General features: G+C 38.2%; 2 protein-coding genes across 3 annotated transcripts in view; one reads left to right on the forward strand and one right to left on the reverse strand.

Annotated features, from left to right (window-relative positions):
- Positions 1-22,576, forward strand: part of LOC125008391 (signal-regulatory protein beta-2-like) — a 25,147-nt gene continuing 2,571 nt past the window's right edge. Inside the window, exons 1-4 of the mRNA XM_047585608.1 lie at positions 1-108; positions 245-571; positions 884-1,234; positions 1,353-1,466. Coding sequence (XP_047441564.1) covers positions 66-108; positions 245-571; positions 884-1,234; positions 1,353-1,466 — 835 coding nt within the window. The 5' untranslated portion in view covers positions 1-65. The remainder of the gene's footprint in view (positions 109-244; positions 572-883; positions 1,235-1,352; positions 1,467-22,576) is intronic.
- The window catches only part of LOC125008396 (signal-regulatory protein beta-2-like), a 27,534-nt gene continuing 18,778 nt past the window's right edge, over positions 13,821-22,576 (reverse strand). Inside the window, exons 1-2 of one of the 2 annotated variants that reach the window (XR_007112884.1) lie at positions 14,433-14,545; positions 13,821-14,296 (exon numbers count right to left, since the gene is read on the reverse strand). Coding sequence is in view for 1 of the 2 variants with exons in the window: in XM_047585612.1 (XP_047441568.1) it covers positions 14,214-14,296 (83 nt within the window). In the remaining variant the exon portion in view is untranslated. Of the gene's footprint in view, positions 14,297-14,432; positions 14,546-22,576 lie in introns of those variants that run through there. The other variant, XM_047585612.1, reaches the window with a different exon arrangement.

Below are 22,576 nucleotides of genomic sequence, written 5' to 3' on the forward strand. Positions count from 1 at the left end.
AATCGCTACACCTCCTGGTCTGATGTTTAAATAAAGGTCAGCAAGTTTTCTAAGACAGTGCCAAGATGGTTCTGTTCTGGGTTACTTTGCTGCTCCTTCATCGAGGATGTAAGTGATATCTTACAACGTAAAACATGTTAACTAGATCTGTAATGATTCATGCTTTTTATTTTCTTATCTCAAAATGTGGACTAAATGTTACTTAACTGACTTGTGATGAATTATATCTCTTAATTTAACGCAGATGCACTGGTTCCACTTACCACGGTTCAACTTGGTGAACCTGCGATTCTCACATGTACATTGCCAGAAGGAGAGATCGGCAGTCGAGCACTTCACTGGTACAAGCAGAGTTCTGGGGATACTCTGAAGTTAATTGCAGTGCTGAGGAGAAATGCAAAGCCTTCGACCAGTTCAGCAGAGACTGCTTCAAGAATGGAAGTAAAACTGAATGAGAAATTTAGCAATTTGACAATTTTAAAGACGATTCAAGAAGATGAGGGAATGTATCACTGTGCAGTCATGGACTGGACTGATAGCACCTGGAGTGGGACATATTTGTCATTAAAAGGTGAATATAGCATGTTGTGGAATTTTTGTAGACACTCAACCATTTACTGCACTGTTCAAACACTTTAAGGAGGATTTTTGAGCATACAAGATACTTTTCAAAATCCTTTTAAAAAGGTCATGATTCTGCATGTTCTCCCTGTGTCAGCGTGTGTTCTCTCTAAGTACTCCAGCTCCCTCCCACCATCCAAAGACATGCTTCTTATTTTATTTAATAGATCACTTGCAGGAAACTGCACATGTTATTGTGATATGTTATTGTGAGTGATTTACAATATTTTTTTTCACTCTTTCACTACGTTTATGTGCTTAGGAAACACACAGGGTTCTTCAAACTATACTGTTGTTCAGACAGTATCAGATCCAGTCCGTCCAGGAGACTCAGTGACTCTCCAGTGTTCAGTCCTCTCTGACTCTGAGAACAAGACGTGTCCAGGAGATCTCAGTGTGTTCTGGTTCAGAGCTGGATCACAGACATCTCATCCAAACATCATCTACACAGATGGAGATATGAGTAACAAATGTGAGAAGAGATCTGAGACTCAGAAGAGATGTGTCTACAGCTTCTCTAAGGACGTCAGCTCCTCTGATGCTGGGACTTACTACTGTGCTGTGGCCACATGTGGAGAGATATTATTTGGAAATGGAACTAAACTGGAGACCGGTAGGATTTTGTCTTTAAAGAATGAACTATTACTTAAAATACGTTGATGGCATTGTGACTAATAGTCTTTTTCTAAAGCTCTAGTATCATTTTCTATGTTTTCTAACTCACGCAGCAGGTTCTGAATTAGTTGCGCTGGTGATAACAACAATCTGCTTGGCCATATCTATGATCGCACATTTTGTTTTCATCTGTTGTCAAACTCCAAGAGCAATGTGTGAACAATATGAAGGTGAGTTTAGTTTATGAAATTATATATTTTAACATTCTAGTAAATAAAGTGTAATTTTTCAAGACAGTTTCACAACTTTAAGTTGGTAAATCATCTACTAAATCCTTCTGAATAATCAGTATTTCTGTTTTATTCATACATCATTAGGAATAGAAAGCACCTCTTCACATGTTCTATTTGTCTGGCACGAAAACTACAAGACAAATGAAGCAGAAAAGACTCAAGAGTGAAGGAAATGTGTCTCTCCCTGGATATGTGAATATGAGTTTGTGTTTCTGTGGACTGGTTTGTCGCACTAACCCTTTGTGTGAGTCACAAAAAATGTTGTGGGTTGTTATTTTATTTTACTTTATTTTTTAGGGAGAAGGGGATGTTTCATCATAAAAGTCAAAAACACAGTTCCATGTTTCCACTATTTTACCAGGATAACATGATGAGTTCTTATATACGCTTACTTTTATTGTAAGTCTGTTTTTATATTTCATATGAAGAAAATCTAAATCCTTAGACCTATAATGACATAGTGATAATATTAACTTCATGTTGTATTTCTTGTGTGCTTTTTTTTATATCACACAGTACTTCACAACAATAATAATAGTTATTCTTTATTTGATTGTCTAGTCATCGAAAAAAAATAAATAAATAAAAAAGCTTTGTGAATGACTCACACATGGCTGAGATCTGTCTATGAAAAAATGATTGGCCGTCTTAGTCACGACTGTGACTAGAGACTTCAGTGTTCAGATCCCACTATTACCTTCTAAACAAAAAGATATTTTTGAGCTGATGTTCAGCTAAAAAGCTACCAACCTGTGATGGTGGCCACCTTTTTCACATTAAGAGCCAAAGTCACTGCTCCTTATTTTCAGTATATTACGAGGATATAATTATGAGTTTGTACGATTGCTGTTATGATATACTTAATGGTATTTTTCATGTAAAGCAAATCTAAATAACTAAACTGTCTTTTTGTGTTTCTTTTGTACATTTGTTGTTCAAGATAATAATTCTTTATGTGGTGTCTAAGGATGCTATTTGTCTGACATGAGGTGGCTGAGCTTAGTCTATGAAGCAAAACACAAACAGATTCTGAGTAACACAACTAGTCTACTTAGTCACTACTGGATACTTAGCTCCTCTGTTTGCAACATTACCTTGAAAAAAAGTAATTTTCAGCCCAGACTAAAACACTCTCAGTTTCTCAAAGTACATGGACACCTCCATGTTTTAATCCAAAACGAGAGCTGAAAGATGTGGCCTCTAGAACCAGAATAACTCTGAGAACAGGAGAACTCTGAGCAGTGGTGCTGCCATATTCTAAAAGCCTCCCGATCATGACAATTTAGTTAAAGAAAGAACTAAAGAAGAAAAGTGTGAGAATGTGAGTAGCGTGATCTTACGTTAATTATGGCACTGTCTCACTAACATAACCTCATTATGTTGTTACACCACATGAAGTTCATCTACACTTGGTATTAACATATGATCTGTATCTGACATCCATCTATCATAGTTATTAGAATGTGTGGGCTTGTTGTAATATTAATGAACTATACAAACAGGGATTAGGGGAGTTGTGGCATAGCGATTAGAGAAGCAGCTTAGGACAGAAGTTTTACTGGCCTGTTCATACATTTTGCACCGCAGTCGGTCAAACAGGGGTGTATCTGGTCCCTGCTGTTTTAAAGGGCACGTGGCCCTTTAAAACAGCAGGTCACCAGATGCAACTGAATATTGTTTGTATTAATAAAAGGGTGTTTCTCAGTATTCACGATGATCTATAAACCTATTTTAGGGTGAAAATACCTTAAATATTTCTGGATGTCTGTGGTTAAATGTACTTTTTGTTGTTTCTCTAGGTTGGAAACATTTCTGTTATAGTTGATTACTATTTGTGTGTCAGGCCCATTGGGAGGGGCTTATCATTTATAAGGCAGCCATTTTGTCCAAGGTTGTGTGTGTGTGGAGAGGTGGTGTTGCAAGCTGTGTTGGAGAAAGAAGAACCTATTTCAAAATAGTTTTTTGGTTTGTTATTTTGTAAATATTGCATAGGTTCTTGTCAACGCAATATATTTTGACAAGAAGAACCCTGCTACACATAGTCTGTTAAGAAGTGGGCCCCACTAGCTCCACCTTTGTTAGATGACTGGCCTGGTGGGATCATAATTCAGATCATATGGAAGTGATATATTATATTTTTAAAGTTATATACACTACTCATTTCGGCATAAGACAGGATGTGTGTATGTGTGTCTCTCCTAAGGGCGATAAACCTAGCATCACAACCAGGTGCTGAAATGTTTTGCAGCTGCAATTGAGGAAAAACGGGTTGAAGTGAATTCCCTATCTGCTAGAAGGGTGAATATACATATTATGTTTGTACAGGAGGAAGAAAAGGCCAGACCAGAGAGGATCAGACATAGTGCAGGGAAGCTAAGGGTAGGCAGAGCCTGGGAGCTGAGGGCTGACTTAAACGAACAGCTGATTGTCCCAGCACAGATAGTGAGCACCTGGACCTGCTGTTGTGGTGGAAAGTAGAGAAGTTAGTGTATTTTATTGAACTTGCTGTCCGGTGGGAAGACAAAGTTGAGGAGATTAGTGAGTGTAAGAGAGCACACAGAGGAGCACAGGGATAGAAAGAGCACTAATAAAATGAGTAACATGGCTGAGCACAGATGGCCTAGTGAGGAAACGCCATCACGGAGGAAAGTTTTCACTAGAAGCCGTTCACAGCCCCCAACCGAAGGGGCAACACGGCAGGGACCACCTTGGCCCAGGCTGGTGGAGAAGTCCATGCCACATCCATAGACAGTGACCGGGCCCCCCCATCCCCCTGGGCCAGGACCATCCCCACAGCATCGCCACAGCCAGAACCGATCACAGCTTCCAGAAAGGGAAGGTCCTCAGTGAGGAAACACTATAGCTTGAGTAAAAGATAAAAAACAACAACAATAATAATAATATATAAAAAGTAAACAATTAAAATAAATAAGTAAATATAAATACATATCTACATGGTGGATAGATCAATAAATATAATAAATAAATAAACTAAATAAATAATGTTAATCCAGCGTGCGTAAATCAAGCTAAAATAGATGAGCTACAAAGGTGGGTCTTGAGTCTCTTTCTAAAAATATCAACACTCAGTGTAGCCCTGAGGTCCTCATCAGGCTGTTCCATAGACATGGGCTGTAAAACTGAAAAGATACCTCACATACTTCTTTGTCTTGACTCTAGGAACCACTAAAAGGCCGGTACCAGAGGACCTCGAGCTGCAAGGGTTTGATGTGGAAAAAGAAGATCTGATAAATATGAGGGACCAAGACCATCAAGACATTTATAAACCAGTAAAAGGACCTTAAAATCGATCCTTAAACACACAGGGAGCCAATGCAGCGATCTTAAAACTGGTGTAATATGCTGTCTATGGTCTTCGTCAGCACATGTGCAGCTGAGCTTTGAAGTAACTGTAAAGTAACTGTGTTTTTTTTTTCTAATCCCTTATGCAAATAGGGCTGTGCCATAGTGGAGAGGTGATTGGGAGAACGGGCCATACCCAACGTGCGATTGGCTGCTACTGGATGCTCACCCACCTTATAAAGAACCAAGATGGCAGCCGTTGGTTGGCACCAGGCTCCATCCTCCTCCAATTGTTTTGGCTTTGGTACACCCTGAAGCCCTTAGTTACTTTATTAGAAGATTATTGGTGTGGATAAATTTGTTTTTCTCTTTGTAAATAAATATTGTTTTGGAATTAAACCCAAAATCTACTGGTGGCTGTTTGGGACTTGGGGAAGATGGTCACTTTTTATGTTGTGCTCTAGGCACCTCTAAACTGGGGCAAAACAATATGACTAAAGATAAAAGCATGCATCAGCGCCTCCGTGTTCGCGGAAATGAGCAGACTCTGGACTATGTTCTTGAGGTGGTAAAATACAGTTTTTTACTATGTTTTTAATGTGAGGGATAAAACCAAGCTCAGAGTCAACAATAATACTCAGGTTTTTTACTTGTTGCGAGAGAGACATAAATATTGTCTGTAAATTTGGTAAAAGTTTCTCTCCGGCTTGTCCTGGTTGAGCTGTAGGAAGTTCTCTGCCATCCATGTCTTAATATCTAAAATACAGTTAAAAAGGACATAAATCGGTCCTGGGTCATCAGGAGACATGGCAATGTGTGGCTGTGTATTATCATAACTGTGAAAACTTATTCTGTGTCTCATGTTGACTTCTCCAAGTGGCAAAATGTACAAATTAAAAAGTGTTGGACCTAAGATTAAGCCCTGGGGGACACCACAATTCAGTTTGTATTTCTCAGAAGAGGAATGTTCATCGACAGTCACATAAAATTGTCTGCCAGTGAAGTAGGATTTAAACAAGTTAAAAACAGTATGTTGTGCAGTTTGCTTATCCCTCCTATTATCCTCAAATATTACTAACACATCTACCCTCAAGAAAATGATTTACATACATTTGTTAACCAAGTTTTCGTGTCAGGCACTTTGTTTATTTGTTGACTACATATATAACCCCTTGCTACCAGTGAGTTGACCTTCCCTCTACTGTTATTTTTTGAACGATAAGCATTGATTGGGGTCAAATTGACCCCAAGAATATTGTGGTCTACTGTGTCAAATGCTGCACTCAAATCCAGTAGAACCAGGACAGAGAGTTCCCTCTTGTCCATGATCATTCGAATATCAGTCAAAACCTTAATCGGGTCAGTTTCAGTACTGTGATTTGTCTGAAAACCCAATTGAAAAGTTTGATACAAACTGTGAGTTTTCATAGAATCATTCAAGTGGTTAAAAACCACTTTCTCTATAAAATGTACTTAAAAATGGCAGATTAGACACTGGTCTGTAATTGTTGAGCATTGTAGTGTCTAAATTATTCCTCTTTAGAAGAGGCCTGACCAAGGCTGTCTTAAAAGCACTTGTCTGAAGAGAATAATTTAAACTATTCAACGCCCTCAGCTAAAAATCGGATTTAAAAAATGGTGTAGGACTTGGATCCAAAAGGCAGGTTGCTGGTTTTAACTGAGAGCACCTTAGCATCAACCAGGACAGCATTATCCGGTGTTTCCTCACATAAAAACAGGTTCAGCTGTAATAAAACCAGATTGAGATTGACTAAAAGCTGACAAAATAGTTTTTATTGTACTGCTGAAGTGAGCTGCAAACTCCTCACATTTGGAGTCTGTTGACATCCTGCAAGACATGTTAAAAACTGTGTTAATTAGTCGGTCAATAGTGGAAAAAATTTCTAGAGTTATTGTGGTTTTCACTGATGATGTTTGAAAAGTGTGCCTTTCTTGTATCCTTTATTGTCTTATTGTAGATTTTTTGCTCAGATTTTAAAACGTGGAGGTTTATTTATAATCTGTTCTTTCTCCATTTCCTCTCTGCAACCTGTTACTTACATTTTAATTGTCTTATTTTTTCATTTATCCATGGAGGTGCATTACAGGTGAGTTTTTTTTTTATTTGTGTTGTTTTTTTTTTGCTTTAAATGGAGATACTTTGTCGAGTGCTGTTTTTAATTTATGGAATATCATCATCATGTTTACTATTGACACTAATAAAAGACAGAAAAATGATCAGAAATAGTTAAATCTAAAACAGAGGTGTGTGTTGACAGGCTGAAGGTGATAACAAGTTCCAGTGTATGACCTTTGATATGGGTGGGTAGAGTAAATTAAAAAAACAGCTGCAAGGGAGTCTCATTCACTGTCAGCATGCAAATTAGAATCACCTAAAATAATAATCTGATCGAATTTGGTAGGTAATGGAAAGAATTTCTGAGAAATCTGAGATAAAAGAAGGACAGTGTTTGGGAGGCCTGTAAACACACATGCAGATTATAGGTGGACTGTTAAAAACAATGCAGTGATGCTCGAAAGAAGGATATCTATCAGCCTTTAGTTCTCTAAAATCTAGTGATGATAATAAACTAGCTGCTACAACCCCTCCCTTTTTATTCTCTCTGTTAGAGAATAAGAAGCTGTAGTTGGGAGGGGATGATTCTAAAAGAACTGATGGTCCATCTGTGCTCAGCCATGTCTCAGTTAAAAACGGTCAAGCTCATTGCCTAAAATCAAATCATTTACAATGAAACTCTTATTAGACAGTGACCTAACATTAAAAAGTGCCATTCTAAAAGGTCTTGGTGGTGTCCTATCATATGATGTGTGTGTATGTACCGGTATAAGGTTATTGCAATTAGTAGTGTTGGATCGGGACTTACGGGGTCTGTCTGTGATGGTAATGGGAATGGTGTATGTTCGGTGTATGTTCGTCAACCAAGTGGACAAAACGACTGGTGAGGGGAGTGATGGGACATCTGTCCTGTGAGGGGAGCTGCTGGAGGAAAGGGAACTGTGGTCTGTTGGTGTGACAGGGGAAGAAGGCACCTGGGAGGGGGCGTGGTATGTGTCCAGTCATAGGGGGCAGACTGGACACATGCTGTATGTTTGCCGTTAGCTTTCTGCTACCCAGGAAATTGGGGTGAAGGCTGAGTGTCTACGAGTGGTTGAGTGACTTTTGAGTGACTACAGGCTATGTGACTTTGCAGAAGTTTTACATCCATCCAATTTTACATTACATGCTTGTGATGCATATTTGATGAAATCACCCAGAGTGTTACCATAACCTTAGAGTTTTCACATATTCTGTAAACACTGTCTGGATAGATTGACTTTGCAGAAAATGTGCATCAAACATTAAGGGTTTCCATGTGATGAATCCCGATTCCTGAATCTTTTGTATCTTGTTCATGTATTGCTGCTCACACTACAGACCTGACTTCACACAAGATGGACTAAGAGAACAGCACTGCAACTTTGTTGCAACTGCCAAACACTGTTATAAGCGTTTAGTGTTTTTGTCTGAGACAGGTAGATTGCAGTTTAAATAAATCAACACTCTTGGCCTTCAGGCTCCATTGACTGTTATAGTGTCACAGCCATTATCGGCAATAGAAAAAAACAAAGTGTGACAAGTCACGGTAAGTTAGTTCATGAAATAAGTAACTGTAAACATGAAAACATCATTGGAACAACAATTATAGGCCACATTTCATTGCCCCTTTCAAAAGTGTCCCTGGCCAAAATCTCCGGTGTAAAATAACTGCGAGGCAACTTTGCTACATCATCGCAGATTTTGTCTCAGTAGCAGCATTAAATGAGTGACGTTAGCAGTTTGCAAATAAGCACCAAAGGGTTACAGTTTAATATATGCTAAAAGGATTTAACCAAGAAGGCACTAGTCTCCTCGACACGACGCGGGATCACTTATATTTTATCGTCGTCATTTTGGCTTGGTTTGATTGTGTGTGGTTTATGGAGGGGACGAATGAACGACGTGTTTTTGGGCATGCATTGCTGACCTGGGCATTGTTTCTCAGTAAATTAGAAAAACCTTTCCTATCATTCCCCTTTTCCGTGCATGGTTGAAGGAGATTGGCTCGCATCCACGCTCCACTCCCTCCTGCACCAAACATAAACCAGCGTGGATGTGTACAACCACCGCATCAACTTGCCACCCGCATCTATTTAAACTCCGTCACTTTGCTTCGTCTCCATTGGCCCGGCGCTTCCTTACTCCTCCCACATCTGTCCCAGTGAGAGGGTTTTCGGCACAGTAGGCAACATTTATGAGGACAAGAGATAAAAACTATTGGGTGCCAGTGCAGAGAAACTATGCTTCCTGTATTACAACCTGCTCCTCACTGACTTCAAGTATTAGACACTGACTGACAGCATGTTCTTTATTTGGATTGGTTTATTTATTTTTATTTATTTATTGAAAGTTCTGCTACATTATTTAATTTTTGTTTGTCAATCTGCACCTTTTCTTAGTCTCTAAGATGTTAATTGTCATTTTAAAAAAAGTCTGTTCAATGTTAAATGTCTAAAGACATTGGTTTAAGAGAGCATCTTTCTGAACTACTATCACTGTGACTGTACTATTACATAATCATATTGGTGCAAAATGTATGTACAACCAGCCTGTTTTCATTCCAGCTCAAAAACTCACTATATCGGTTGCATATCGGCTATCGGTGATTGCACCTCCTATAATATCAGCTATCGTTATGGGGCAAAAAAATCCCTATCGGTCGGACACTAATTCAAACCCATTTGTGTCAACTTCTGTGCATGTTATCAGGCCAAAATCACCAGAGTATGTGAACTTTGGATCAGGGTCATTTGGGTAGTTTCTGTTGTCATTTGAAATGACAAAATGATTTGAAAAGAGAAAACACAGTCATTTGACAATAAATGGTTTCACCCAACCACTAAGCATGAGTGGAAAAAATGTTTTTGTGTTATCTTTCATATTCTCTGGAAAATGGTCAAAGAATCATAGATTCTGCCAGGGTATGTACACTTAAGAGCACACTGAAGAAAGTCGTCTCTCAGTTAAAACCAGCAACCTGCCTTTTGGATCCAAGTCCTTACGCCATTGTTTCAATCCGTTTTTTAGGCTGAAGATGTTTTGAATAGTTTAAATTATTCTCTTCAGACAGGAGTTTTCCCAAGTGCTTCTAAGACAGCCTTGGCCAGGCCTCTTCTGAAGAGGAATAATTTAGACACTACAATGCTCAACAATTATAGACCAGTGTCTACTCTGCCACTTTTAAGTACATTTAATAGAGAAAGTGGTTTTTAACCAATTGAATGATTTTATGAAAACTCACAGTTTGTATCAAACTTTTCAATTGGGTTTTCAGACAAATCACAGTACTGAAACTGAACTGATTAAGGTTTTGACTGATATTCGAATGATCATGGACAAGAGGGAACTCTCTGTCCTGATTCTACTGGATTTGAGTGCAGCATTTGACACAGTAGACCACAGTATTCTTGGGGTCCATTTTACCCCAAAAACTTGGTTAACAAATGTACGTAAATCATTTTCTTGAGGGTAAAATGTCTTAGTAATATTTGAGGATAATAGGAGGGATAAGCAAACTGCACAACATACTGTTTTTAACTTGTTTAAATCCTACCTCACTGGCAGACAATTTTATGTGTCTATCGATGAACATTCCTCTTCTGAGAAATACAAACTGAATTGTGGTGTCCCCCAGGGCTTAATCTTAGGTCCAACACTTTTTAATTTGTACATGCTGCCACTTGGAGAAGTCAACATGAGACAAAGAATAAGTTTTCACAGTTATGAAAATACACAGCCACACATTGGCATGTCTCCTGATGACCCAGGACCAATTTATGTCCTTTTTAACTGTATTTTAGATATTAAGACATGGATGGCAGAGAACTTCCTCCAGCTCAACCAGGACAAGCCTGAAAGAAACTTTTACCAAATTTACAGACAATGTTTATGTCTCTCTCACAACAAGTAAAAAGCCTGAGTATTATTGTTGACTCTGAGCTTGGTTTTATCCCTCACATTAAAAACGTAGTAAAAACTCTATTTTACCACCTCAAGAACATAGTCAAGAGTCTGCCCGTTTCCGCAGACACGGAGACGCTGATGCATGCTTTTATCTCTAGTCATATTGACTATTGTAATGCCCTCCTTTCTGGTCTTCCCAAAAAGACACAAAAATCCTTTACAGTTACTTCAAAGCTCAGCAGCACATGTGCTGACAAAGACCATAGACAGCATATTACACCAGTTTAAAGATCGCTGTGTTTCAGGATCGATTTTAAGGTCCTTTTTCTGCTTTATTAATGTCTTGATGGTCTTGGTCATATTTATCCGATTTGCTTTTTCAACATTTTTCAACCCTTGCAGCCCTGAGGTCCTCTGGTACCAGCCTTTTAGTGGTTCCTAGAGTCAAGACAAAGAAATATGGTTTTAGTTTCATGGCCCATTTACGCTACGAATTTACTCTATTTATTTATGCTGGATTAACACTATTTGTTGAGTTTATTTATTTATTTTTTGGTCTAATTGTTTTCATTGTTTACTTATTTATTATTACATTGTTGTTTTTGTTGTTATTGTTGTAGTTTTTTTATCTTTTACTCCAGCTCTAGTGTTTCCTCACTGAGGACTGTCCTCTCTGGAAGCTGTGATCGGTTCTGGCTGTGGCAATGCTGTGGGGATGGTCCTGACCCGGCGGGATGGGGGGGCCCGGTCACTGTCTATGGATGTGGCATGTTGGGGGCTGTGAACGGCTCCTGGTGCAGACTTTCCTCTGTGATGGTGTTTCCTCACTAGGCCATCTGTGCTCAGCCATGTTACTCATTTTATCAGTGCTCTTTCTATCCCTGTGCTCCTCTGTGTGCTCTCTTGCACTCACTAACCTGCTCAACTCTGCCTTTCCATCAGACAGTAAGTTCAATAAAATACACTACCTTCTCTACTTTCGACAACAACAGCAGGTCCAGTCTCAATCGGGTACTCACTATCTGTGCTGGAACAATCAGCTGGTCGTTTAAGTCAGCCCTCAGCTCCCAGGCTCTGCCTACCCTTAGCTGCCCTGCACTATGTCTAATCCTCTCCGGTCTGGCCTTTTCTTCCTCCTGTACAAACATAATATGTATATTCACCCTTCTAGCAGATAGGGAATTCACTTCAACCCGTTTTTCCTCAATTGCAGCTGCTAAACATTTCAGCACCTGGTTGTGATGCTAGGTTTATCGCCCTTGGGAGAGACACACATACACACAGCCTGTCTTATGCACAAATGAGTAGTGTATATAACTTTAAATATATAATATATATCACTTCCATATGATCTGAATTTTGATCCCACCAGGCCAGTCATCTAACAAAGGTGGAGGTAGTGGGGCCCACTTCTTAACAGGCTATGTGTAGCGGGGTTCTTCTTGTCAAAAAATATGGCGTTGACAAGAAGCTATGTAATATCTACAAAATAACAAACAACTATTTACAAAAATTATTTACAAAAAATAGTGGCTTAGGTTCTTCTTTCTCCAACACAGCTTGCAACACCACCCCTCCACACACACACAACCTTGGACAAAATGGCTGCCTTATCAACGAATAAGCCCCTCCCAATGGGCCTGACACAAAAATAGTAATCAGCTGTAACTGAAATGTTTCCAACATGGAGAAACAACAAAAAAGTACATTTAACCACAAATACACATCCAGAAATATTTAAGGTATTTTTACCCTAATATAGGTTTTCAGATCATCGTAAATACTGAGAAACACCCTTTTATTAATACAAACAATATTCATTTGCGTCTGGTGACCGTTTTCCCGCCACACGTCCTTTAAAACAGCAGGGAGTAGATAGGCCTCTATTTGACCGACTGTACCTGCGGGGCGGGGAGGACAATTTGGTGTCTGCGCTGCAAAATGTATGAACAGGCCAGTAACTCTTTGGTCCCAAGCTGCCTCTCTAATCGCTATGCCACAACTCCCCCTAATCCCTGTTTGTATAGTTCATTAATATTACAACAAGCCCACACATTCTAATAACTATGATAGATGGATGTCAGATACAGATCATATGTTAATACCAAGTGTAGATGGACTTCATGTGGTGTAACAACATAATGAAGTTATGTTAGTGAGACATTGCCATAATTAACCTAAGATCACACTACTCACATTCTCACACTTTTCTTCTTTAGTTCTTTCTTTAACTATATTGTCATGATCGGGAGGCTTTTTGAATATGGCAACACCACTGCTCAGAGTTCTCCTGTTCTCAGAGTTATTCTGGTTTTAGAGGCCACATCTTTCAGCTCTCGTTTTGGATTAAAACATGGAGGTGTCCATGTACTTTGAGAAACTGAGAGTGTTTTAGTCTGGGCTGAAAATTACTTTTTTTCAAGGTAATGTTGCAAACAGAGGAGTTAAGTATCCAGTAGTGACTAAGTAGACCAGTTGTGTTACTCAGAATCTGTTTGTGGTTTGCTTCATAGACTAAGCTCAGCCACCTCATGTCAGACAAATAGCATGCTTAGACACCACATGAAGAATTATTATTTTGAACAACACATATAAAACATGTACATGTTCAAAAGAAACACAAAAAATAGTTTAGTTATTCAGATTTGCTTTATATGAAAAATACCATTAAGTATGTAATAACAGCAACCATACAGTATATACAAACTCATAATTATATACTCGTAATGTACTGAAAATAAGGAGCAGTGACTTTGGCTCTTAATGTGAAAAAGGTGACTACCATCACAGGTTGGTAGCTTTTTAGCTGAACATCAGCTCAAAAATATATTTTTGTTTAGAAGTTAATAGTGGGATCTGAACACTGAAGTCTCTAGTCACAGTCTTGACTAAGACGGCCAACCATTTTTTTCATAAACTGATCTCAGCCATGTGTGAGTCATTCACGAAGCTTTTTTATTTTTATTTTTTTAGATGATTAGACATCAAATAAAGAATAACTATTATTATTGTTTTGAAGTACTGTGTGATATAAAAAAAAAAGTACACAAGAAATACAACATGAAGTTAATATTATCACTAAGTCATTATAGGTCTGAGGATTTAGATTTTCTTCATATACATATAAAAAATATAAAACCAGGCTTAAAATAAAAATAAGTGTATATAAAACGTCATAATGTTATCCCGGTAAAAAAGTGGAAGCATGGAACTGTGTCTTTGACTTTTATGATGAAACATCCCTTTCTTGCTAAAAAATAAAGTAAAATAAAATAACAACCCACAACATTTTTTGTTACTCACACAAAGGGTTAGAGCGACAAACCAGCCCACAGAAACACAAACTCATATTCACATATCCAGGGAAAGAAACATTTCCTTCACTCTTGAGTCTTTTCTGCTTCATTTGTCTTGTAGTTTTCCCACCAGACAAATAGAACTTGTGAAGAGGTGCTTTCTATTCCTAATGATAAATAAAACAGAAATACTGATTATTCCGAAGGATTTAGTAGATGATTTACCAACTTAAAGTTGTTAAACTGTCTTGAAAAATGACACTTTATTTACTAGAATGTTAAAATTTCATAAACTAAACTCACCTTCATATTGTTCACACATTGCTCTTGGAGTTTGACAACAGATGAAAACAAAATGTATGATAATAGATATGGCCAAGCAGAGTGTTGTTATCACCAGCGCAACTAATTCAGAACCTGCTGCGTTAGCTAGAAAACAAAGAAAATGATACCAGAGCTTCAGAAAAAGACTATTAGTCACAATGCCATCAACATATTTTAAGCAATAGTTCATTCATTGAAGACAAAATCCTACCAGCTTCCAGTTTAGTTCCATTTCCAAATAATATCTCTCCACATGTGGCCACAGCACAGTAGTAAGTCCCAGCATCAGAGGAGCTGACGTCCTTAGAGAAGCTGTAGACACATCTCCGCTGAGTCTCAGATCTCTTCACACATTTATTACTCATATCTCCATCCGTGTAGATGATGTTTGGATGAGATGTCTGTGATCCAGCTCTGAACCAGAACACACTGAGATCTCCTGGACACGTCTTGTTCTCAGAGTCAGAGAGGACTGAACACTGGAGAGTCACTGAGTCTCCTGGACGGACTGGATCTGATACTGTCTGAACAACAGTCCTCTCAGTGTTTCCTGTTTTAAAATCAAACAGTATTAAAAACTGAGCACTTCCAGCCATATCTTGGGCATTTTCACATCATGATAAGAAGGACTGGAAAACTTAAAGTAAATCAAACCTTACCTTCTACTAACAAATATGTCCCACTCCATTTAGTCTTTATCCACTCTTTGACTTCACAGTGGTACATTCCTTTATCCTCTTCAACTGTGCTCAAAATGGTCAGGTTACTAAAACTGTCATCAGTATGTAAGTCAAATCTTGATTTTGAAACGTTTGGTGCGTACTCTGTTCCAGATTTAAACAATGTTACAATTATATTGAGAGAATCTCCAACACTCTGCTTGTACCAGTGGATTTCTCTGTCGCTGATTTCTATGTTTGGTATAACACATGTAAACGTGGCTGGTTCACCAAGATGAACTGTTTTCACCGGAAGCAGCGTATCTGAATTAAAGGAAAACATAAAAAATAATTAAAGAATATTGTGTATGATGTGCAAAAATTCTGCTGCAAAATCGTCTCTTTAGTGTATAAATTCTCCACTGAGAAAACCTTTAGACAGAACAAAAGAGCACTTACATACTGGATGAAGACAAAGCAGTGTAATCCATAACACGATCATCTTCACATTGTGTCTTGTTCAGAGACTTTTTTGTATTTAAGAGCGTGAAGGAGATGAGAAGGAGGTGATGTTACATCATTAAATGCATCTGATTGGTTTACTGAGAATAGTTTCAAAAGTACACTTCCTGTTACATTGGTCTCATACAGGGCTTTGTGAATCTGATCGCCTCTCTTTCATGTGTTGCAGCAGTTCTCAAGACTGATTGCTTTACTTGAACTGTTTATCCTAGGTGACTGCATTTCTTCATCCTTGGTCATCAAGCAGCAGTTGGTATGGTCACTTCTGCTGCCTGTGGTATGTCCTACAAGAAGGGTTTAAAATGCATCACAGTCTGAATCTCAGAGGAAATATCCACAGGCTGGATCTTCACTGATAATGGTTGTGACACTATAACAGTCAGAGGAGCCTGAAGGCCAAGAGTGTTGATTTAGCCTCACAATAAACATATTCAACAACATCATTGATGATCACTGCTCTACCCCATGGCAGTGCTAGAGAAGCCAAGAAGACTTCAGACTAAAATATTTAAACTGCAATCTACCTGTCTCAGACAAAAACACTAGATCAGGGTCAAAGTTCACATAATCCTTATCGCAGAGTTTGGGAGTTGGAACAAATTTGCTGTACTGTTCTACTTTGAACTGCTCTGGAACATAACCTGAATCAGGTCTGTAGTGTGAACAGCGATACATCAACAAGACAAGACACAATATAAGGAAGAATTGTACAAACAAGATTGTGTTTATTCTTAAGTTACTGGCTGAATGTACTGTGTGTGTGTGAATTACATTTTCCTTTTAAACTTCATCAAGAGAGCTGTTACAACAAAAATGTGTAGACTACATGTGCTTTATGATCATTCTTTTACCAGGATTATGAGTTTGTACGTGCATGTTAATATGCTTTTATATACGAAATAATAAATGTAAAAAATAAAAAAAAATTATTTAATGTTTTTTGTTTTGTTTAAATTAGCACATTAAAGCTATTATGCTATTATGGTCTTTCAATGGTCCTGTGTATATTCACCCTTCTAGCAGATAGGGAATTCACTTCAACCCGTTTTTCCTCAATTGCAGCTGCAAAACATTTCAGCACCTGGTTGTGATGCTAGGTTTATCGCCCTTAGGAGAGACACACATACACACATCCTGTCTTATGCCGAAATGAGTAGTGTATATAACTTTAAAAATATAATATATCACTTCCATATGATCTGAATTATGATCCCACCAGGCCAGTCATCTAACAAAGGTGGAGCTAGTGGGGCCCACTTCTTAACAGACTATGTGTAGCAGGGTTCTTCTTGTCAAAATATATTGCGTTGACAAGAACCTATGCAATATTTACAAAATAACAAACCAAAAAACTATTTTGAAATAGGTTCTTCTTTCTCCAACACAGCTTGCAACACCACCTCTCCACACACACACAACCTTGGACAAAATGGCTGCCTTATAAATGATAAGCCCCTCCCAATGGGCCTGACACACAAATAGTAATCAACTATAACAGAAATGTTTCCAACCTAGAGAAACAACAAAAAGTACATTTAACCACAGACATCCAGAAATATTTAAGGTATTTTCACCCTAAAATAGGTTTATAGATCATCGTGAATACTGAGAAACACCCTTTTATTAATACAAACAATATTCAGTTGCATCTGGTGACCTGCTGTTTTAAAGGGCCACATGCCCTTTAAAACAGCAGGGACCAGATACACCCCTGTTTGACCGACTGCGGTGCAAAATGTATGAACAGGCCAGTAAAACTTCTGTCCTAAGCTGCTTCTCTAATCGCTATGCCACAACTCCCCCTAATCCCTGTTTGTATAGTTCATTAATATTACAACAAGCCCACACATTCTAATAACTATGATAGATGGATGTCAGATACAGATCATATGTTAATACCAAGTGTAGATGAACTTCATGTGGTGTAACAACATAATGAGGTTATGTTAGTGAGACAGTGCCATAATTAACGTAAGATCACGCTACTCACATTCTCACACTTTTCTTCTTTAGTTCTTTCTTTAACTAAATTGTCATGATCGGGAGGCTTTTAGAATATGGCAGCACCACTGCTCAGAGTTCTCCTGTTCTCAGAGTTATTCTGGTTCTAGAGGCCACATCTTTCAGCTCTCGTTTTGGATTAAAACATGGAGGTGTCCATGTACTTTGAGAAACTGAGAGTGTTTTAGTCTGGGCTGAAAATTACTTTTTTTCAAGGTAATGTTGCAAACAGAGGAGCTAAGTATCCAGTAGTGACTAAGTAGACCAGTTGTGTTACTCAGAATCTGTTTGTGTTTTGCTTCATAGACTAAGCTCAGCCACCTCATGTCAGACAAATAGCATTCTTAGACACCACATGAAGAATTATTATTTTGAACAACACAGATTAAACATGTACATGTTCAAAAGAAACACAAAAAAGAGTTTAGTTATTTAGATTTGCTTTATATGAAAAATACCATTAAGTATGTAATAACAGCAACCGTACAAACTCATAATTATATCCTCGTAATGTACTAAAAAGAAGGAGCTGTGACTTTGGCTCTTAATGTGAAAAAAGATGACTACCATCACAGATTGGTAGCTTTTTAGGTGAACATCAGCTCAAAAATATCTTTTTGTTTAGAAGTTAATAGTGGGATCTGAACACTGAAGTCTCTAGTCACTGTCTTGACTAAGACGGCCGATCATTTTTTTCATAGACCGATCTCAGCCATGTGTGAGTCATTCACAAAGCTTTTTTATTTTTATTTTTTTAGATGATTAGACATCAAATAAAGAATTACTATTATTATTGTTGCGAAGTACTGTGTGATATAAAAAAAAAGTAAACAAGAAATAAAACATGAAGTTAATATTATCACTAAGTCATTATAGGTCTAAGGATTTAGATTTTCTTCATATACATATCAAAAATATAAAACCAGGCTTAAAATAAAAGTAAGCGTATATAAAGACTCATCATGTTATACTGGTAAAATAGTGGAAACATGGAACTGTGTCTTTGACTTTTATGATGAAACATCTCTTTCTTGCTAAAAAATAAAGTAAAATAAAATAACAACCCACAACATCTTTTGTTACTCACACAAAGGGTTAGAGCGACAAACCAGCCCACAAAAACACAAACTCATATTCACATATCCAGGGACAGAAACATTTCCTTCACTCTTGAGTCTTTTCTGCTTCATTTGTCTTGTAGTTTTCCCACCAGACAAATAGAACATGTGAAGAGGTGCTTTCTATTCCTAATGATGAATAAAACAGAAATACTGATTATTCAGAAGGATTTAGTAGATGATTTACCAACTTAAAGTTGTGAAACTGTCTTGAAAAATGACACTTTATTTACTAGAATGTTAAAATAAATAATTTCATAAACTAAACTCACCTTCATATTGTTCACACATTGCTCTTGGAGTTTGACAACAAATGAAAACAACATGTGCAATCATAGATATGGCCAAGCAGATTGTTGTTATCACCAGCGCAACTAATTCAGAACCTGCTGGGTGAGCTAGAAAACAGAGAAAATGATACCAGAGCTTCAGAAAAAGACTATTAGTCACATGTCATAAACGTATTTTAAGTAATAGTTCATTCTTTAAAGACAAAATCCTACCATTCTCCAGTTTAGTTCCATTTCCAAATAATATCTCTCCACATGTGGCCACAGCACAGTAGTAAGTCCCAGCATCAGAGGAGCTGACGTCCTTAGAGAAGCTGTAGACACATCTCTTCTGAGTCTCAGATCTCTTCTCACATTTGTTATTCATATCTCCATCCGTGTAGATAATGTTTGGATGAGATGTCTGTGATCCAGCTCTGAACCAGAACACACTGAGATCTCCTGGACATGTCTTGTTCTCAGAGTCGGAGAGGACTGAACACTGGAGAGTCAACGAGTCTCCTGGACGGACTGGATATGATACTGTCTGAACAACAGTCCTCTCAGTGTTTCCTGATTTAAAACAAAACAGTATTAAAAACTGAGCACTTCCAACCATATCTTGGGCATTTTCACATCATGATAAGAAGGACTGGAAAACTTAAAGTAAATCAAACCTTACCTTCTACTAACAAATATGTCCCACTCCATTTAGTCTTCATCCACTCTGTGACTCCACAGTGGTACATTCCTTCATCCTCTTCAACTGTGCTCAAAATGGTCAGGTTACTAAAACTGTTATCAGTATGTAAGTCAAATCTTGATTTTGAAACGTTTGGTGCGTACTCTGTTACGGATTTAAACAATGTTACAATTATATTGAGAGAATCTCCAACACTCTGCTTGTACCAGTGGATTCCTCTATCGCTGAATTCAGCGTTTGGTATAACACATGTAAATGTGGCTGGTTCACCAAGATGAACTGTTTTCACTGGAAGCAGCGTATCTGAATTAAAGGAAAACATAAAAAACAATTAAAGGATATTGTGTATGATGTGCAAAAGTTCTGCTGCAAAATCGTCTCTTTAGTGTATAAATTCTCCACTGAGAAAACCTTTAGACAGAACAAAAGAGCACTTACATACTGGATGAAGACAAAGCAGTGTAATCCATAACACGATCATCTTGACATTGTGTCTTGTTCAGAGACTTTTTTGTATTTAAGAGTGTGAAGGAGATGAGAAGGAGGTGACGTCACATCATGAAATGCATCTGATTGGTTTACTGAGAATAGTTTCAAAAGTACACTTCCTGTTACATTGGTCTCATACAGGGCTTTGTGAATCTGATCACCTCTCTTTCATGTGTTGCAGCAGTTCTCAAGACTGATTGCTTTACTTGAACTGTTTATCCTGGGTGACTGTAATTCTTCATCCTTGGTCATCAAGTAGCAGTTGGTATGGTCACTTCTGCTGCCTGCGGTATGTCTTACAAGAAGGGTTTAAAATGCATCACAGTCTGAATCTCAGAGAAAATATCCACAGGCTGGATCTTCACTGATAATGGCTGTGACACTGTAACAGTCAGAGGTGCCTGAAGGCCAAGAGTGTTGATTTAGCCTCACAATAAACATATTCAACAACAACATTGATAATCAATATTCTACCCCATGGTGGTGCTAGAGAAAAAGACAAGAAGACTTCAGACTAAAATATTTAAACTGCAATCTACCTGTCTCAGACAAAAACAATAGATCAGGGTCAAAGTTCAGGTGATGCTTATCGTAGAGTTTGGGAGTTGTAACAAATTTGCTGTACTGTTCTACTTTGAACTGCTCTGGAACATAACCTGAATCAGGTCTGTAGTGTGAACAGCGATACATCAACAAGACAAGACACAATATACAAGCAGGGATTTAAGTCTTGTTCAGGCCTCACACAGCCATAGTAATCAGGATTCATCATACGGGAACCATGAATGTCTGATACACATTTTCTGCCAAGCCAATCTATCCTGTGACTGGTTGCAGTGAAGCTCTTCCTTTGCTGTTGGGAGGCTCCGCCTCTACCTGTGATTGCAGATAGGCTCCAACTGTGTAGGAGTCTATAAAAGCCAGACTTCCTCAGTTTATTTGCTCTCTCCCACCTGGATGCACAAGATCCCAGCTGTTTGTGTTTTGTTTGGTTTTTGGTTACTTTGTTTTGTACCACACACATATTGCTTTCAGTACATCCAACCTCATATGTCTTTATTGGTTTTGTAATTATTTGTTATCTTTCTTAGTAAAATTATTGTTTAAAATTGATCTTTATGTGTGGCCCTCCCTTCTTTGTTGTGGCCTAAACTCTAAGGTGATGGTAACACTTGGGGTGATTCCATCAAATATGTGTCATAACTTTTTCTCCATGTAAAATGTCTGCAAAGTCACGAAGCCTGATGTCTATGTCAGTCTGAGTTACTCATTCTCACAGTGTCCCAGTGGCTAGTGATCATAACCTACCATCAAATGGCTGAGCAAAAACAACAGAGAGTGCCAGCTGACCAATCAGAGCAGCTATTTTCAGGAGGGCTTCCTTAAAGAGACAGAAGCTAAATTTCTGCTGCAGTAATGTAGAGTATAAGAAAAATACCATCTTTCATGAACATCAATGCCTATAAAAATATTCTGGTAGATCCCAAATATAAAATCATGAACTTATAAAACAACATATTACTGACCCCTTTAATAAATAAAACAGAATCAGAGATCACACACTTCAAAGCAGCACAAGACCAATGTTCCCTCTAAACTGCGCGCTTGCGCAATCGCGCACTGCTTGCACATTCTCAGCGCACAAAAAAATCTATGTAGCGCATAAAATAAAATTCAACATAAACGTATTAATTAATATCTAATATTAGACTTAGTCTAATCTAATTAATTAGACCAATAATATTGTGTTCTGTACAATTTTGCAACGTAACTCAGTGAGTGACAGTGTCCATTCAATGGTACGATACAGTTCACTTACGCTACGCAGCCAATCATAGCCTTGACCAGACCTGGGCATTTTACGGCCCTTTGGGCATTCCCGTCCGGCCCGCGGTACGTCAGTCATGAGCACAGATGAACTGCATGCAATATGACTGTGTTGCTTGTATTTTGAGCCATGATGTGTTGAATAACGTCATGGCACTGTTAGTTCGTCAACAACAAAAAAAGTAAGATTGAAACAGCTTCTTACATTTATTAACCAAAGCCTGAACGGATCGCTGGCATCCGTCAAAGCGGCCGATTTTGAATTACCATAAGTCACAGTGGTTTGCGCTATTGATAATATTCATTGTGACTGAACACTGGTTAGTTGTGCTTTTGCCTGGAAGACCTTCTTGACATCTCAAGGGTATAACTAACTTTGTTTTTACCAACAATTTCCTCCAAACAAGTCTCTCTTGCTGAGGCTCCGTGATCGTTGCTCTCCAACCTGCAGCCGACAGCAGCGGTGCGTCATCATTACCGTAATGGCAGCGTTTTTTTTCTAGAAAGCGCAACTTGAATATTATCCATCGGGGAG

Source organism: Mugil cephalus, chromosome 5, assembly GCF_022458985.1.
Source record: "Mugil cephalus isolate CIBA_MC_2020 chromosome 5, CIBA_Mcephalus_1.1, whole genome shotgun sequence".
NCBI classification, from domain to species: Eukaryota; Metazoa; Chordata; class Actinopteri; order Mugiliformes; family Mugilidae; genus Mugil; species Mugil cephalus.